The sequence below is a fragment of the Somniosus microcephalus genome, chromosome 30 (assembly GCF_052327205.1).
Source record: "Somniosus microcephalus isolate GS21.2 chromosome 30, FLI_Smic_1.0, whole genome shotgun sequence".
NCBI lineage: Eukaryota > Metazoa > Chordata > Chondrichthyes > Squaliformes > Somniosidae > Somniosus > Somniosus microcephalus.
Window position 1 is genome coordinate 25294633 of NC_141016.1, and position 18674 is coordinate 25313306.

An 18674-nucleotide genomic window follows, 5' to 3' on the forward strand; every position below is an offset into this window, starting at 1 on the left:
AGATTTCCACTAGCTTTGTGTGACTTCACTCCTAACTATTTCAGATCATAACCTCTGCCCCCATTTTATCGGACGGCAGCCATTGATGATTCTGCTATTCCAATTTGTACCTCCTCTAGACCCATCTTTTATTTCTTTACTTGTCCCATTTCCATCTCCTTTTGCCTTGCACCATCATCCCTTCTGTCTTTTAATCTCTCTTGCCTTCCATCCTATCGCAGACCTTCCCTTTTGTTCTTTCCTCCCCTCCCCCTTTCGCTGCCCCTGCACTTGCTTAAAACCTGTTACATATCTAACTTTTTCCAGTTCTGACGAAAGGTCATCGACCTGAAATGTGGCCTTCGATAAGGTACCCCATAATAGACTAATGAATAAGGTCAGAGAATGCGGAGTCAGGGACAAGTAGCAGAATGGATTGCTGGCTGGCTTCAAGACAGAAAGCAGAGAGTAGGAGTAAAAGGTAGCTATTCACGGTGGCAGGTGGGTCGTGGTGTTCCACAAGGATCAGTGCTGGGACCACTGCTGTTCACAATTTACATTAACAATTTAGACTTTGGAAGCAAAAACACAATATCTAAATTTGTGGATGATACCAAATTGGGGGGGATAGTCAATACTGAGGAGGGCTGCAACAAATTACAGGAGTGTTAGATCCGTGTGTTAATGGAGACACGGAATGCAGGAGTTGATTTAACAAGTGTTTACTGAACAAAGTCTGGAGGTGAACTAACTACACAAGATGCTATACAGGCTTATATACCCGAGTGGTCACTACTGGTACTACAGTATACAGGGGCTTCAAAAACATAGTTCCTCTTAAAGGTACATACACTACAATTCCTCCCCTTTTAGATAAATAGTACATAACATTTTAAGTAATCATTAAATAACATTTTTACAAGAACAATAATATACACATTTGTTGAAGTTAATCAATTACAAATTCAGTCTCTCTGGAGGCTTCCTGACTCAGTCCGGATAACGCCTCGGTGGTGTAGTAGGTTCTTTTGGCAAGGTCGATTTGGCTTCAATGCCAGTGTCGGGTTCTGATGGGCCTTCAATAACCACAAAACTAGAAGTTATAGACTTAAACAAGTTGGCTTTTAATCACTAAGATCAGAGCTAACATCTCAACACGCCGACTGGTTCACAGGAATGAGTCATACAGATCCTGGGATCTTTATGTAAGAGAAGTCAGGGGCGGAGCCAAGAGCCAAGACCTGGAACCTCCCAGGTTAGTCGGGAAAGAGGAAGTGAAACTATACACAGTGGGGGAGGGTAATATACATGAGTGCAAAATGAATACAGGATCAAGACAAACAGATTTCATTACATTCACCCCTTCTATAGATTTAGTCCATCGGGGTGATGTTTCTTAAAAGATGGTATAAGTGAGTCTGTCAGGAGGTTTTGCAGTTCTCAGTGATCGGCGCAAAGCTGGTTGGGGTGCCTCTAGGGGAGTGGATTCTGGTTCCTCCGCTGTCCGGGCCTCCGCAGTGTCTTCCAGGTTATCTGCAGTGTCCTCCAGGTTAAAGTTGGGTATTGATACCTCTGGGCGTCCTGTCTCTTTGTAGTGTAGGACTTCATCGGGTAGTCTCCCATCGTTCTCTCCGCTCCCCGAGGGAGCGAGGTTTTTTATGGAAACAGTGTCCTCTCGCCCGTCAGAGTATTCGATATAGGCGTACTGAGGGTTTGCATGGAGGAGCTGTACCTTTTCCACAAGGGGTCCGTTTTATGGCCTCTCACGTGCTTCCGCAATAGTACTGTCCCCGGAGACGTCAGCCACGCGGGTAGAGATATGCCCGAGGTGGATTTCCGGGGGAAAATGAACATCTTTTCGTGAGGGGTAGCGTTAGTGGTAGTACATAACAGAGACCTTATGGAGTGGAGCACGTCTGGGAGGACTTCCTGCCAGCGGGAGGTCGGAAGGCCTTTTGACTTTAAGGCTAACGTGACAGCCTTCCAAACAGTAGCATTCTCCCTTTCCACTTGCCCATTACCCCGGGGGTTGTAGCTAGTGGTTCTGCTAGTGGCTATCCCCTTCGAGAGCAAGAACTGGCGCAGCTCGTCACTCATGAATGACGTCCCCCTATCGCTGTGTATGTAGTTCGGCATGCCAAACATGCAGAATAGATTACAGAGACACTTGATGACCGTGGCACTGGTCATGTCTGGGCAGGGAATGGCGAAGGGGAAGCGGGAATATTCATCAATGATATTGAGGGAGTATACGTTACGGTCGGCAGAGGGAAGGGGTCCCTTGAAGTCCAGACTTAGGTGCTCGAATGGCCGTGTCGCTTTGATAAGGTGTGCACGGTCAGGCCTGTAGAAACGAGGCTTGCATTCCGCACAGATGCGGCAGGCTCTGGTCATTGCCCTGACCTCCTCGATGGAGTGGGGCAGATTGCGGGACTTTATAAAATGGTATAGTCGGGTGACCCCTGGGTGACAGAGGTCGTTGTGGAGACCCTATAATTTGTCCGTATGAATGCTGGCACACATTCCCCGCGATAGGGCGTCTGGGGGTTCATTAAGGGCTCCCGGCCTGTACATAATATCATAGTCGAACGTGGATAGTTCGATCCTCCACCTGAGTATTTTGTCATTCTTGATTTTCCCCCTTTGTTTGTTATTAAACATGAAAGCCACCGACCGCTGGTCGGTGAGCAGGGTGAAACGTTTGCCGGCTAGGTAGTGTCTCCAGTGCTGCACTGCCTCCACTATAGCCTGTGCCTCCTTCTCGACAGAAGAGTGCCTGATTTCAGGTCCCTGAAGGGTTCAGGAGAAGAAGGCCACAGGTCTCCCAGCCTGATTGAGGGTCGCAGCTAAGGCAAAGTCTGACGCATCGCTTTCGACTTGAAAGGGAATGCATTCGTCCACTGCACACACTGCAGCCCTTTCAATGTCCTGTTTAATACTGGTGAAAGCCTCCCGAGTTTCAGCTGATAGTGGGAAGGGCGTCGATTTAATGAGGGGTCAGGCCTTATCAGAGTAATTGGGCACCCATTGGGCATAATACGAAAAAAATCCCAGGCACCTTTTTAAAGCTTTGGGATTGTGTGGCAGGGGCAGTTCCTTTAGGGGGCGTAATCGGTCAGGGTCCGGTCCAATTACCCCATCTTCCACCACACAGCCGAGGATACAGAGACGGGTTGTGTTGAAGACACATTTGTCTTCGTTGTAGGTTAGATTCAGCTTTAGGGCAGTTTTAAAAAATCTCGCAAGATTTAGATCGTGGTCTTACTGGTTGTGCCCGCAGATAGTGACATTGTCCAGATAGGGGTAGGTAGCTTGTAGTTTATTCTCATCAACCATGCGGTCCATCTCACGTTGGAAGACCGAGACCCCATTTGTTACCCCGAAGGGCACTCTGAGAAAATGGTAGAGGCACCCGTTCACCTCGAAGGCGGTGTATGGGCGGTCCTCCGTTCTAATGGGGAGCTGGTGATACGCGGATTTGAGGTCGATAGCCGAGAAGACTCGGTATTGTGCAATCTGGTTGACCATTTCTGATATGCGGGGTAAAGGGTAGACGTCCAGCTGGGTATAAATATTAACAGTCTGGCTGTAGTCAATTACCATCCGTTTCTTTTCGCTATTTTTAACTATGACTACTTGGGCACGCCACAGGCTGGTACTGCATTCAATAATGCCTTCCCGCAGGAGTCTGTCCACTTCCGCCTTGATAAAGTGTCTGTCTTCCAGACTGTACCGTCTACTTTTGGTCGCTATGGGCCTACAGTTCGGAGCGAGATTAGCGAATAAAGAGGGCGGGCGGGCTGATTTTTAAGGTTGATAGGCCACAGACTGTGAGTGGCGGCTGGGACCCGCCATATGCTAGCGTGACACTTTTGTGGTGGCACTGGAAGTCCAGGCCCAAGATTACATTAACACAGAGTTCTGGCATCACGAGGAGTTTAAAATCCTTGTAGTCCGTGCCTTTTACAGTCAGTGTTACCACACAGTAGCCCAAAATGTCCGAAGTGTGGGGCTTAGCAGCCATAGCAATTCTGCTCCGTGTAGGGGTTACCATTAATGAGTGCCGCCGTACCAGGCTAGGGTGGATAAAACTCTCGGTACTCCCACAGTCAATTAAACATTTCGTTAAATTCCCGTTTACCTGTATGTCCATCATGGATTTTGTCAATGGGTGTGGCCTGGATTGATCCACCGTGATCGAAGCCACTGTTGGGCCCTGGGCGGCCGTTGAGTCGGGAAAAGATGGCGGATCCCAAGATGGCGGCCCGCACAGCACGCACGAGGCGGTGACAGAGTTGGAAATCGGATTCCCCCTGCAGACTTTGCTAAAATGCCCCTTTTTCTTACATTTGAAGCATGTAGCATCCTTCGCTGGGCATCGTTGTCTGGGGTGCTTGGCCTGGCCGCAGAAGTAGCATTTCGGGCCTCGAGACATTGCCGCTGTAGTAGGACTCCTGGGTGAACTTCTGTGTGGGGACTCCGGCGGCGTAGAGCTGGTCTGAGACCTGGATGGGGAAGATGGCTGATTCCAAGATGGCAGCCCCCTCGGCGCGCACGAGGTGGTGAGGGCCGCATGGCCGGAAGAATAAGAGTCAGAGTTTCTCTGGGCCACGTCCAGCGATCGCGCAGTGGCCACTGCCTTTTTTAAGTCCAGGACCTCCTTCTCCAGCAGTCTCTGCCGGATATAATTCGATTTGAGGCCCGTGATGAAGGAATCGTGGACCAATTCGTCAGAGTACGCGTTGGCCGTCACGGCCTTGCAGTTACAGTCCCGGACCAGGTCCTTTAGGCCCTGTAAGAAATCGTCCATTGATTCCTCTGGTCGCTGCCTGCATGTAGCCAGCAGATGTCTGGCGTACACTTCGTTTACCGGCCTCTGGTATTGGGCCTTCAGGATAGTGATGGCCTCCGTGTAAGAGGTGGCGTCCCGGATGAACGAATAAATCCGATGACTTACGCGAGTAGTCAGTAGACTCAGTTTATCTACCTCGCTAGCGGATGAGGCCCCCGCGAAGAGTTCGAAGCATTTGAGCCAGTGTCCAAATTGATTTGATGCTTCAGCAGAATGTGGATCCAAGTCCAGACGCTCTGGTTTTAGGAGTTGATCCATCCTAGTATTCTTTAGTGGTTAAAATTGATGGGCCTTCAATAACCACAAAACTAGAAGTTATAGACTTAAACAAGTTGGCTTTTAATCACTAAGATCAGAGCTAACATCTCAACAAGCCGACTGGTTCACAGGAATGAGTCATACAGATCCTGGGATCTTTATGTAAGAGAAGTCAGGGGCGGAGCCAAGAGCCAAGACCTGGAACCTCCCAGGTTAGTCGGGAAAGAGGAAGTGAAACTATACACAGTGGGGGAGGGTAATATACATGAGTGCAAAACGAATACAGGATCAAGACAAACAGATTTCATTACAGGTTCATCTGGTTCCAGTATCACCGGATCGGAGGTAGATACTATGGGTATCTCTGCTTCATCACTAGGCATATAGAGTTGTGGTGTAGGTTGTCCTTTTTCGGATGACTCTGATCTGGTCAGCATGGCGCCTTATTATGCTTTCTCCAATGTCCACGGTATACATCAGCTGTCCTAGTCGTGTGCAAATAGTTCCAGGCTGCCATTTCTCGGTACGGTAGTCCCGGGCCAAAACTGGTTGACCTATCTGGAAGGTTCTAGTTGGCCTTTCATTCATGCTTTGAAATTGCCGGTTCTCTACGTCCCTTCTGACGTTTGGCTTGACCAAATCCAGCCGGCATCTTAGGCTTCTATTGAAAAACATCATGGCGGGGGTTTGGTTTGTAACCACATGTGTTGCATTCCTGTACGCAAACAAGAAGTTAGCTACCTTATGTTGTAGATTTATGTCTTCATTACCCATGGCCTTTATGGCCTTCTTGAAGGTCTGGACAAACCTTTCAGCCAATCCATTGGTGGCGGGATGGTATGGGGCGGACGTGTAGTGCTTAACCCCATTGTTTTTTAAGAACTTCCTGAATTCTTCGGATACAAATTGCGGTCCATTATCAGAACAGATCTGTTCAGGCAGCCCATTCCTGGCGAATATGGTCCTTAATACTGTGATGGTTTTTTCCGTGGTGGTGGAGGACATCTTTATTACCTCCGGCCACTTGGAGTGTGCATCCACCGCGATTAAGAACATTGAGTCTATAAATGGACCAGCAAAGTCGATATGTACCCTTTGCCATGGAGATGAGGGCCACTCCCATGGATGTAGAGGGGCTTGTGGTGGGGCGTTTTGGACCTTCTGGCATCCTAGACAGCTCTTGGTCATTTCTTCGATGTCTCCATCGATACCTGGCCACCACACAAACGCTCTGGCTAAGTTCTTCATTTTCACTCCACCTAGATGCCCCTCGTGAAGCTCCTTTAGCACTCTATCCTTGAGTTTGGGTGGAATCACCACTCTGGATCCACACATCAAGGTTCCTCGGCACACTGACAGCTGTTCTCTTCTTTGCGAGAATGCTGGCAACAGTGGTTCGCCATGTGCTGGCCATCCCTTCACCGTTAAATCGTAGACTCGTGAGAGAGTCGGGTCATTTCGCGTTTCCTTTTCAATGGTAGAATTGGTCACCGGTAGACATTCCACTATGGTCGAGTGGAACATCTCCACTGGGTCCACTGTAGGCGCCTCTTCCACCATTGGCAATGGTAGGCGCGATAACCCGTCAGCATTCCCATGCTGTTTTGTTCCTTTGTATTCTATGTCATATTGGTGTGCCCCTAGGAAAAGGGACCACCTCTGTAGCCTTTGCGCTGTCATAATGGGAACGCCCTTTTTAGGGTTGAATATGGAGACGAGGGGTTGATGGTCAGTCAACAAGGTAAATTTTTGTCCATGTAGGTAATGGTTGAATTTCTTCACCCCCCACACCAGGCTGAGTGCCTCCCTGTCGATCTGGGCATAGTTATGCTCAGCTGAGTTCAATGAGCGTGACGCAAAAGCTATCGGCCGCTCCGAGCCATCAGGGAATCTATGCGATAATACCACTCCCACGCCGTAAGGGGATGCATCGCACGCCAGTCTGATTGGCAGTGATGGGTTGTAATGAGCCAACACTTCCCTGGACGTGATCAACCCTTTGCATTTATGGAAGGCACGTTTACAGTCTTCGCTCCATTTCCAAACTACTCCCGTTTGTAGCAGTGCGTTAAGAGGGTGCAGAACCGTCGACAAGTTTGGTAAAAATTTATGATAGTAATTTACTAATCCCAGGAACAACCTTAATTGTGAGACATTTTCAGGCGCTGGGGCCTTTACGACCGCTTCAATTTTTTCTGGTGACTTATGCAACCCTTCTTCGTTAATGATATGGCCACAATATGATATTTGTTTCTGGAAAAATTCGCACTTGGGGCGATTTGCTCGTAGGCCCCGTTCTCTCAGCCTCGTGAGCACCTGCTCCAAGTTGGCAAGGTGCTCGTTGTCGTTTTCTCCTGTTACAAGGATGTCATCTAGGTAGCATTGAGTCCCCGGAATCCCTTGCAGGACTTGCTCCATAGCTCTCTGCCAGATAGCCGGAGCTGATGCCACACCGAAAACCAGTCGACTTTACTGGTACGGGCCTTTGTGTGTGTTTATCGTGAGATACTTTTTAGAGGCCTCCTCAACCTCCATCTGTAGATATGCCGGTGCTAAGTCAATTTTGGTGAAACGTTTCCCTCCGGATAGTGAGGCGAAAATATCTTCTATCCTCGGAAGAGGATACTGTACCGTGTGAAGAACCGGGTTTACAGTCACTTTGAAGTCCCCACAGATGCGAACTTTTCTCTGTTCTTCAGATTTATCATTATTCAACGTTTTCTTCATGACCGGGACGATGGGTGTTGCCCACTCGCTCCAATCTACCTTGGATAACACGCCTGCTTTTTCCAAATTCTCCAGCTCTGCCTCGACGGCTGGACGAATTGCGTATGGCACCGGCCTTGCCTTAAAAAACTTGGGAATTGCCGCATCTTCCACTTTTATTGAGGCGGTGGCGCCTTTCAGGGTTCCTAGTTCCTGTTGAAACACTTCTTTGGCGTTAGCCAAGATTTCTTTTAATCGTCCAGGTATGACGTCATCATCGTTTTTTTTCTTACTGGTCACTGTCAGTGCCTGAATGGAGTGCCAGTCTAAACGTATCTTTCTGATCCATTCACGTCCCAACAACGGTGGACCACCATCTTGCAGAACGTATAAATACAACTTCTGTATTTCCTTGCCGTTGTATACAACAGGCACCCTTATTTTCCCTCTGGGGTATACTTTCTGCCCCGTATATGTCTTCAAGATAGTGGATGTGTCTTTCAAAGGTATATGCGGAAATAGCCGCTCGTAATCCCGTCGACTCATGACAGTCAGAGCTGATCCTGTATCTAGCTCCATTTTGACTGGGGACCCCGCTATCGTGAGGGTAACCCAAATGGTCTGGTAATCTTCTTTGGCAATTACATTATGTAATTTGAGACAGCTTAGTCTCTTGTTTCCGGAGTCGCTATCGCTCTTCTGGTCTTCGGAGCTACTGTCCGTCATCATTTGTACCTTGCTGTACTTTTCCTTATTGACCTTTTTACTGTCAGCGGATTTCTTTCCAGATCTGCATACACGTGCAATGTGTCCCATCTTTCCGCATTGCCTGCATGCTTTGTCCTTGAACCAGCAGTCCCTCTGGTCATGGGTGGATCTGCCGCAGCGATAACATCTCTCGAAACCCCGTGTCATTTCATGGGTGCCGAAGTCCTGTGGCTTTTGCTGTATCTCTGCAGCTCCTCTTGCTGCTGCTTCGTATGATACAGCCACACTGAAAGCCTTGTCTAGTGTCAAATCTTTCTCAGAAAGTAGTCTTTTCTGTGTTCCTTCGCTTAGGAGACCGCAGACGAATTTGTCTCGTAGAGAATCTGCCAGTCCTGCCCCGAATTGGCAGTGCTTTGACAGCTTTCGTAATTCGGTGAGGTAATCAGCGTTACTTTCATTCTTGTGCTGATTCCTCCTGAAGAATTTGAATCGTTCCGCTATCAGCAGCGGTGTTGGGTTTAAGTGCTCCTGTAAGGTATCAACAATCTCCTTAAAATTCTTGTCCATCGGTTTGGCTGGAGTGATCAAGTTTCGTAACAGCCCGTATGTCCTTGCGCCCATCAGATTTAGAAGTACAATGCCTTTTTATCATCCGCTACTTCATTCGCCTTGCAATATACCTCCACTCTTTCCACATGTGGTCCAATCTTCTATATCACTATCGAAAGCAGTAATATTGCCAGTCTTCATCATCTTGAAAATCTAAAATGGCGCTTCCCGCGCTTTTCCTCCGTCCCCGATGGATCAAAATGGCGCCTCCCGCGCTTTTCTTTCTTCCCCGCCGAGTTAAGATGGCGCCTCACGCGCTTTCCCGCCACTGCCGCTGCTGCCAACGCTGTTCTCCGTGGTTCCCGTTGCGACCTGCAGCTTTTCGCGGTATTTCTATTTTTTTTTTATATATCGCTTCAATAGTTTCTCCGTTACTTGGAGAACCGTTCCCGTCGTGGAGCGGACCCTCTGGGACTTTCCTGTCCCTCTGCTCGGTCTGAACGCCGACCTGCTTTGCAGCACCGGCCGCGCCCTGAGTGCTCCACCCTCTCTCTCTCTTTGCTTCTGCTTCCCGACTTGCTGCCCAGCCCCGTTGCAGAGCCACCCGATCGAGCTCTAGCCCGCCGCAGCCCAGGAAGGATCAGTGCACTACCTGCCACCAGCCCGTTTAGCTGGTGAAACCACAGTTTTTTTTTTTGCTTCTGGCTTCGACCTTCGTCTGAGGAATCGATCTCCTTGAGGTGCTGCCGAATTGCAGGTAAGTTCGTTTCTAACTTGTCGCCACTGTTAGATCCGTGTGTTAATGGAGACACGGAATGCAGGAGTTGATTTAACAAGTGTTTACTGAACAAAGTCTGGAGGTGAACTAACTACACAAGATGCTATACAGGCTTATATACCCAAGTGGTCACTACTGGTACTACAGTATACAGGGGCTTCAAAAACATAGTTCCTCTTAAAGGTACATACACTACAAGGAGGACATTAATAAACTTGCAGAATGGGCAAATAATTGGCAAATGAAGTTCCACACAGATAAATGTGAGGTATTACATTTTGGTAGGAAGAATAGGGAGTTCACTTATCACTCGGAGGGTGCGAGTCTAGGTGGGGTAGAGGAACAAAGGGATCTCGGAGTACAAATACACAAATCACTAAAAGTTGCGACACAGGTTAGCAAGGCCACTAAAAATGCAAACCAGGCACTAGGGTTTATTTCTAGAGGGATAGAATTGAAAAGTAGGGAAGTTATGCTAAGCCTGTATCGAACCTTGGTTAGACCACACTTGGAGTACTGCGTACAGTTCTGGTTGCCATATTATAAAAAAGATATAGAGGCACTGGAGAGGGTGCAGAGAAGATTTACAAGGATGATACCAGAAATGCGAGGGTATACCCATCAGGAAAGGATGAACAGGCTGGGTCTCTTTTCTCTTGAAAAAAGAAGGCTGAGGGCTGACCTAATAGATGTCTTTAAAATTATGAAAGGTTTTGATAGAGTGGATACAGAGAGAATGTTTCCACTTGTGGGGAAGAGCATAACTAGAGGCCATCAATATAAGATAGTCACCAAGAAATCCAATAGGGAATTCAGAAGAAACTTCTTCACCCAGAGAGTGGTGAGAATGTGGAACTCGCTACCACAGGGAGTGGTTGAAGCGAATAGTATCGATGCATTTAAGGGGAGGCTGGACAAGCATATGAGGGAGAAGGGAATAGAGGGTTAAGCTGATTGAGTTAGATGAGGAAAGATGGGAGGAGGCTGGAGTGGAGCATAAACACCAGCACGGACTGGTTAGGCCGAATGGCCTGTTTCTGTGCCTATGTAATCCTATATAACTCTGTATCTTTCTCCACAGACTCTGCCTGACCTGCTGTGTGTTTCCAGCATTTTCTGTTTGTATTTCACTCCTAGCTAGCCAGCTCCAATTTTAAGTGCAGTCACGTGTTTGTAAAGCATGCTTTTCAGTTGGACAGCAAATAAAAAAATTTGTAAAAGAATTTTCACGGTGCAGAGCTGGAGTGCAGTGAAGGTATTGCTTCTGTTCCCTGCAGACAATGATGTAAAATCGGACGGCTGCAGCCTTTGAGTGACGTGTGAATAGACCAATGGCAACCCAGGCTGCGGCCGGCCGACTTGATTGACGTGTGAATAGACCAATGACAACTCGCGCCGCGGTTGGCGGAGTGACGCGACGACGCAATTCAGACCGCCGAGGGGGCGGGGCTTATTTCACCCGTGTCCCTTGACAACGGGGCCTGGAGGAGGCCGGGTGGGAGCCGGGCGGCGAATTAGAAGATGGTAAGGGGTGGTGGAGGGGCAGGCGGGCTGGCTCGGGGAAACCGTTCCAAGGCGCACATAACCCGGCTCCGGCTTTGTCACCCTGGGGTGCGACGCCCCAGATCCCGCAACGTCGATAGCTGCTCTCAGGCCAAGCCCTGCTGCCTCTGCAGTGGGAGCTTCGCATTGTGTCAGCCAGTGGGTAGCGCCCTCGCCTCTGAACTTGAGAAATAGCAGCAGGAGTAAAGCCATTCCATAAGATCCTGGCTGATCATAGAATGGTTTAGTGTCAGTCATGGCTCAGTGGGCAGCACTCTCGCCTCTGAAGGTTGTGGGTTCAAGTCCCACTCCAGAGATTTTTTTTAAATATTTGTTCTTGGGATGTGGGCATCGCTGGCAAGACCAGCATTTATTGCCCATCCCTAGTTGCCCTTGAGAAGGTGGCGGTGAGCCATCGCTGCAGTTCACGCGGTGATTGTACTCCCACAGTGCTGTTAGGAAGGGAGTTCCAGGATTTTGACCCAGCGACGATGAAGGATCGGCCGATGTACGTCCAAGTCAGGATGATCTGTGACTTGGAGGGGAACTTGGAGGTGGTGGTGTTCCCGTGCGTCTGCTGCCCTTGTCCTTCTAGGTGGCAGAGGTTGTGGGTTTGGGAGGTGCTGCCGAAGAAGCTTTGGCGAGTTGCTGCAGTGCATCTTGTAGATGGTACACACTGCAGCCACGGTGCGCCGGCGGTGGAGGGAGTGAATGTTTAAGGTGGTGGATGGGGTGCCAATCAAGTGGGCTGCTTTGTCCTGGATGGTGTCGAGCTTCTTGAGTGTTGTTGGAGCTGCACTCATCCAGGCAAGGGGAGAGTATTCCATCACACTCCTGACTAGTGCCTTGTAGATGGTGGAAAGGCACAATAATCTAGGCTGACACTCCAGTGCGGTGCTGAGGGAGTGCTGCACTGTCGGAGGTGCCGTCTTTCGGATGAGATGTTAAACCGAGGCCCCGTCTGCTCTCTCAGGTGGACGTAAAAAGATCCCGTGGCACTATTTCAAAGAAGAGCAGGGGAGTTCTCCCAGGTGTCCTGGCCAATATTTATCCCTCAATCAACATAACATAAAAAAACATTATCTGGTCATTATCACATTGCTGTTTGTGGGACCTTGCTGTGTGCAAATTGGCTGCTACATTACAACAGTGACTACACTCCAGAAATACTTCATTGGCTGTAACGCGCTTTCAGACATCTGGTGGTTGTGAAAGGCGCTATAGAAATGCAAGTCTCTCTTACAGCACGGAAGAAGGCCTGTCAAGCCCGTGCCGGCTCTCTGCAAGAGCACTTCAGCTAGTCCCACTCCCCCGCCCTTTCCCCGTAGCCCTGCAATTTTTTTTCCTTCAGATACTTATCCAACTCCCTTTAGAAAACCATGGTTGAGTCTGCCTCCACCACCCTTTCAGGCAGCGCATTCCAGATCATAACCACTCGCTGCATAAAAAAGTTTTTTCTTACGTCGCCTTTGGTTCTTTTGCCAATCACCTTAAATCTGTGTCCTCTGGTTCTCGACCCTTCCGCAAATGGGAACAGTTTCTATCTATCTACTCTGTCTAGACCCCTCATGATTTTGAATACCTCTATCAAATCTCCTCTCAACCTTCTCTGCTCCAAGGAGAACAACTCCAGCTTCTCCAGTCTGTCCACATAACTGAAGTCCCTCATCCCTGGAACCATTCTCGTAAATCTTTTCTGCACCCAAGGTCTTCACATCCTTCCAAAAGTGCGGTGCCCAGAATTGGACACAATACTCCAGTTGTGGCCGAACCAATGTTTTATAAAGGTTCATCATAACTTCCTTGCTTCTGTACTCTATGCCTCTATTTATGAAGCCCAGTATCCCGTATGCTTTTTTAACCGCTTTCTCAACGTGCCCTGCCACCTTCAACGATTTGGGCACATATACACCCAGGTCTCTCTGTTCATGCATCCCCCTTTAGGATTGTATCCTTTAGTTTATATTGCCTCTCCTCGTTCTTCCTACCAAAATGTATCACTTCGCACTTTTCTACATTAAATTTCATCTTCCACGTGTCCGCCCATTCCACCAGCCTGTCTATGGCTTCTTGAAGTCTATCACTATCCTCCTCACTGTTCACTATACTTCCAAGTTTTTTGCCATCTGCAAATTTTGAAATCGTGCCCTGTACACCCAAGACAAGTCATTAATATATATCAAGAAAAGCAGTGATCCTAGTACCAGTCCGAAAAACAACCGATCACCACTGCTCTCTGTTTCCTGTCACTTAGCCAATTCTGTATCCATGCTGCCACTGTCCCTTTTATTTCATGGGCTTCAACTTTGCTGGCAAGCCTATTATGTGGCACTTTATCAAATGCCTTTTGGAAATCCATGTACACCACATCAACCGCATTACCCTCTCTGTTACCTCATCAAAAAACTGAGGCAGAAGGTTGTGGGTTCAAGTCCCACTCCAGAGAATTGAGCACAAAAATCTAGGCTGACACTCCAGTGCAGTGCTGAGGGAGCACTGCTGTGTTGGAGGCGCAGTACTGAGGGAGCGCTGCACTGCCATAGGGGCAGTACTGAGGGAGAGTTGCACTGTCGGAGTGGCAGTACTGAGGGAGTGCTGCACTGTCGGGGGATCAGTACTGAGGGAGCGTTGCACTGTCGGAGTGGCAGTACTGAGGGAGTGCTGCACTGTCGGGGGATCAGTACTGAGGGAGCATTGCACTGTCGGAGTGGCAGTACTGAGGGAGTGCTGCACTGTCGGAGGGGAAGTACTGAGGGGGCGCTGCACTATCGGAGTGGCAGTACTGAGGGAGTGCTGCACTGTCGGAGGGGCAGTACTGAGAGAGCGCTGCACTGTTGGAGGGTCAGTACTGAGGGTGTGCTGCACTGTCGGAGTGGCAGTACTGAGGGAGTGCTGCACTGTCGGAGGGGAAGTACTGAGGGAGCGCTGCACTGTCGGAGGGGCAGTACTGAGAGAGTGCTGCACTGTCGGAGGGGCAGTACTGAGGGAGCACTGCTCTGTTGGAGGCGCAGTACTGAGGGAGCGCTGCACTGCCAAAGGGGCAGTACTGAGGGAGAGTTGCACTGTTGGAGTGGCAGTACTGAGGGAGTGCTGCACTGTCGGGGGATCAGTACTGAGGGAGCGCTGCACTATTGGAGTGGCAGTACTGAGGGAGTGCTGCACTGTCGGAGGGGCAGTACTGAGAGAGCGCTGCACTGTTGGAGGGTCAGTACTGAGGGTGTGCTGCACTGTCGGAGTGGCAGTACTGAAGGAGTTCTGCACTGTCGGAGGGGAAGTACTGAGGGAGCGCTGCACTGTCGGAGGGGCAGTACTGAGAGAGCGCTGCACTGTCGGAGGGTCAGTACTGAGGGTGTGCTGCACTGTCGGAGGGGCAGTACTGAGGGAGTGCTGCACTGTCAGAGGGGCAGTACTGAGGGAGCACTCTACTGTCAGAGGGGCAGTACTGAGGGAGTGCTGCACTGCCAGAGGTGCCATCTTTCGGATGAGACTTTAGACCAAGGCCACTGCTCTCTCAGATTTGTTGGGTTGGGTTTTAAAAAAAATCCTAATTCTCTTCTCTCCTCTTCTAAAGGCGCTGACACTTGTTGGATAGCGATAAGGAGCAGGAATCCTGTTGGAATTTTCCCTCTCTGGAATAGAGGCACTGAGTCCAATTGTAGCACCAAACTGATGCCCCATCTGAGATCAGGTAACTCTGAACAGTTATCTAACCTTCGGGTCTGTATGGCTTTGCACTACGACAGGTAGTTCCTTCAGTTACTCGCCCATTGAGGAACTAAGGTTGTTTCTTAATGCAGCATGTTATATATTTTTAATATGCCTATTTGTGTTTCCTTCAGTGTATGTAATAGTTCTACAGGAAACTTCGCGATATCCGGCACCGACGGGACCGAGCTGCTGCCGATCTATCAAAACTTCCGGATAGACCAGCGCTAATGTTGACGGATACGGAGGTTTTCATCTCCGTATCTGACAACAAACACTGTTGCTTAGCAACAGCTTGTAAACACTCGGCCGGTACCTTGGAAGTGTCTCTGCAGCTGTTGCTAAGCTACAGAGACGCTTTCCAGAGCCTGACTGTTAAAAAAAAAATGCTAGGAGAAGAAAAAAAACCTAACCAAAACGGCTGCTGATTTCTGCCGTTAGATCGAGGTTTCCGGACATACAACCTCCGGATAAACCAAAGTTTCCTGTATTATCCTAAACCTCGCAGCAGAATTACAAGTTTAAAAAAAAAATTATTTTAATGTGTTCAGCTGGTCTGTGTAAAAGAATTTGTTGAAACACATCTTTTTATGAACAGAGATATGGACTTGGTTGAAAATCAACTGGCGCTCCTTCTGAAAGGAGGGGGCGTGGAGGTGCAGGGGTACGACTCGCCCCTGGGTGAAGTGATGCCGGTAACTGTGCGGAAAACAGTTTGCTACATTGTCGCTGCAGTCATCCTCAACGAGCAGGTAAGAGGAGAGTCACTGTTTTGCCCTGGCCTTCAGACCTGCTAGAATCAGGCCTGATCGGACGATGGCCCAGAATTGTGTGGTGCTTGGGCCTCCTTTCCTGTTGAGGTGCAGCTAGCTGATGTAAAGAGGTGTTGCGCCATTTCACTGCTCCAGCTGAAGGGCTTTTGCTTAACATAGAATACAGTGTGGATGTTGTCACTGTATCTTCTGCTTTTAAAAACTTTCTCAAAACCTATCTGTTAGACCAAGCTTTCAGTCACCCCTCCAGATAGTTCCCGTCTTGACTCATCGTCCATTTTCCTTCTTGCTTCTCGAGGGATTTTTTTTTTTTACATTGTTGTTTTGTGGTGAGTAACGGGGTGGGGGAACAGAAGAACCATGAAGGTGATTAAAAACGTTGCTCTTGCTCTTTCTACTGCTCAACGGTGCAGGAGCTGAGACATAGAAACATAGAAGATAGGAGCAGGAGTAGGCCATTCGGCCCCTCAAGCCTGCTCCGCCATTCAATGAGATCATGGCTGATCATCCAAATTCAGTACCCTGTCCCTGCCTTCTCCCCATATCCCTTGATCCCTGTAGCCTTAAGAAATATATCCAACTCCTTCTTGAATATATTTAATGAATTGGCCTCAACTGCCTTGTGTGGTAGAGAATTCCACAGGCTCACCACTCTCTGGGTGAAGAAATTCCTCCTCATCTCTGTCCAAAATGGCTTACCCCTTATCTTTAGACTGTGACCTCTGGTTCTGGACTCCCCCGCCATCGGGAACATCCTTCCTGCATCTAGTCTGTCTAGTCCCCTGTTAGAATTTTATAAGTTTCAATGAGATCCCCTCTCATTCTTCTAAACTCCAGCGAATATAAGCCCAATCGACCCAATCTCTCCTCATACGTCATTCCTGCCATCCCAGGTATCAGTCTGATTGTGTGGGTCAGTAAGTAGACTGGGATCTCATTCCAGATTTTCATCTTTGTGCCGTCTGGTTTCAGATGAGGCGGGAGCAGACGTCATAGTTGCTGTGCTTTGCTTCAGTCTGTGTGATTGGCCAAAGCATAGTCCTGGCCGTTTACACCAGAACACTTCTGCCCCTCATTGTGGAAGTTGCTCGATGTTCGGGGAACCAGAATAAAATCATACACCCATTAAAATGTGGGTCAATGAATCACGTCAGATTGAGGCCTCCTGTACCAGTAAGGTAAACGGTGGGAGCTGGTTCTGCCTTCTAAAGAATCCAGTAGGGCGAACCAGTGGCTGTAGTATATTTGGATTTTCAGAAGACATTCGATAAGGTGCCAAACAAGAGGTTGATACACAAGATTAAGGCTCATGGGATTGGGGGTAATTTATTAGCATGGATTGAGGATTGGTTAAAGGACAGAAAACAGAGAGTAGAAATAAACAGGTAATTTTCGGGATGGTGTAACTAGTGGGGTACCGCAAGGATCCGTACTTGGGCCTCAATAATTTACAATCTATATCAATGACTTAGATGAGGGGGCCGAGTGTAATATATCCAAGTTTGCTTACGATACAAAGCTAGGTGGGAAAGTAAGCTGTGAGGACGCAGAAAGGCTGGAATGGGATATAGACCGGTTAAGTGATTGGGCAAGAAGGTGGCAGATTCAGTATAATGTGGAAGAAATGTGAAATTATCCACTCTGGTAGGAAGAATGGAAAAGCAGAATATTTTTAAATGGCGAGGGATTGGGAAATGTTGGTGTTCCGAGGGACCTGGGTGTCCTTGTACACGAATCACTGAAAGTTAACATGCCGGTACAGCAAGCAATTAGGAAGGCTTTAAAAATCTACCAACGATGTGTGGGGAAAGTTCAGTTTCCAAAAAGAAAAGAAAGACTTGCATTTCTATAGCGCCTTTCACGACCTCAGGACGTCCCAAAGCGCTTTACAGCCAATGAATTACTTTTTGAAGTGTAGTCACTGTTGTAATATAGGAAACGCAGCAGCCAATTTGCACAGCAAGCTTCCCACAAATAGCAATGTGATGATGTGTTTTTTAGTGATGTTGGTTGAGGGATAAATATTGACCAGGACACCGGGGAGAATTCCTCTGCTCTGCTTTGAAATCTGTGCCATGGGATCTTTTCCGTCTACCTGAGAGGCCAGAGGGGGCCTCGGTTTAACATCATGTCCGAAAGACAGCGCTTCCGACAGTGCAGCACTCCCTCAGCACTGCACTGGAGTGTCAGCCTAGGTTTTTGTGCTCAAGTCTCTGGAGTGGGACTTGAACCCACAACCTTCTGATTCAGAGGTGAGAGTGAGCCACGGCTGCCACACAATTCCAAGGCGACAAAGTTCCTTTGCACCTGGATGCAGCAAGTGGCGGAAAGCTGCGGTGCTCTGAGAGAATTCCGTTGCTTATTGAAGGCTTGCATTTGTTGAGTTGAAGCGCTGTTACTCCAGAGTCTGCTTGTGTGCCAGGAACAGAGCACTGAACTGATGGTAGTCTCTTTACGATAGCAAAACACTGCGGATGCTGGAAATCTGAAATACCAACAGAAAACGCTGGAAAAACTCAGCAGGCCAGGGCAGCATCCGTGGAGAGAGAGAAACGGAGTTAACGTTTCAGGTCGATGACCTTTCGTCAGAACTGGAAAAAAGCAGGAAATGGAAAGCAGGTTTCGGGGCTGGGAAAAGGGGGAGGGGATGAAAGAACAAAAGGGAAGGTCAGTGATAGGATAGAAATCAGGAGAGGTTGAGAGACATTGAGAGATACTCAAGGCGAGAGGAGGTGGTACTGGGACAGGTTAAGGAACAAAGGATGGCTCTAGATGGTGTGAATTGCGCTGGCAGAATGAAGGACAGCTGCCATGTGGGAGGGAA

At 48.6% G+C, this 18674-nt stretch overlaps 1 protein-coding gene across 2 annotated transcripts in view; it reads left to right on the forward strand.

Annotated features, from left to right (window-relative positions):
• nudt18 (nudix (nucleoside diphosphate linked moiety X)-type motif 18) overlaps positions 1 to 18674 on the forward strand; it is a 41862-nt gene that overhangs the window by 12283 nt on the left and 10905 nt on the right. Inside the window, exons 1-3 of one of the 2 annotated variants that reach the window (XM_085971233.1) lie at positions 11262 to 11354; positions 14944 to 15060; positions 15676 to 15829. In XM_085971233.1, the coding sequence (XP_085827359.1) occupies positions 15680 to 15829 (150 nt within the window). In that variant the 5' untranslated portion in view covers positions 11262 to 11354; positions 14944 to 15060; positions 15676 to 15679. Of the gene's footprint in view, positions 1 to 11261; positions 11355 to 14943; positions 15061 to 15675; positions 15830 to 18674 lie in introns of those variants that run through there. The other variant, XM_085971234.1, reaches the window with a different exon arrangement.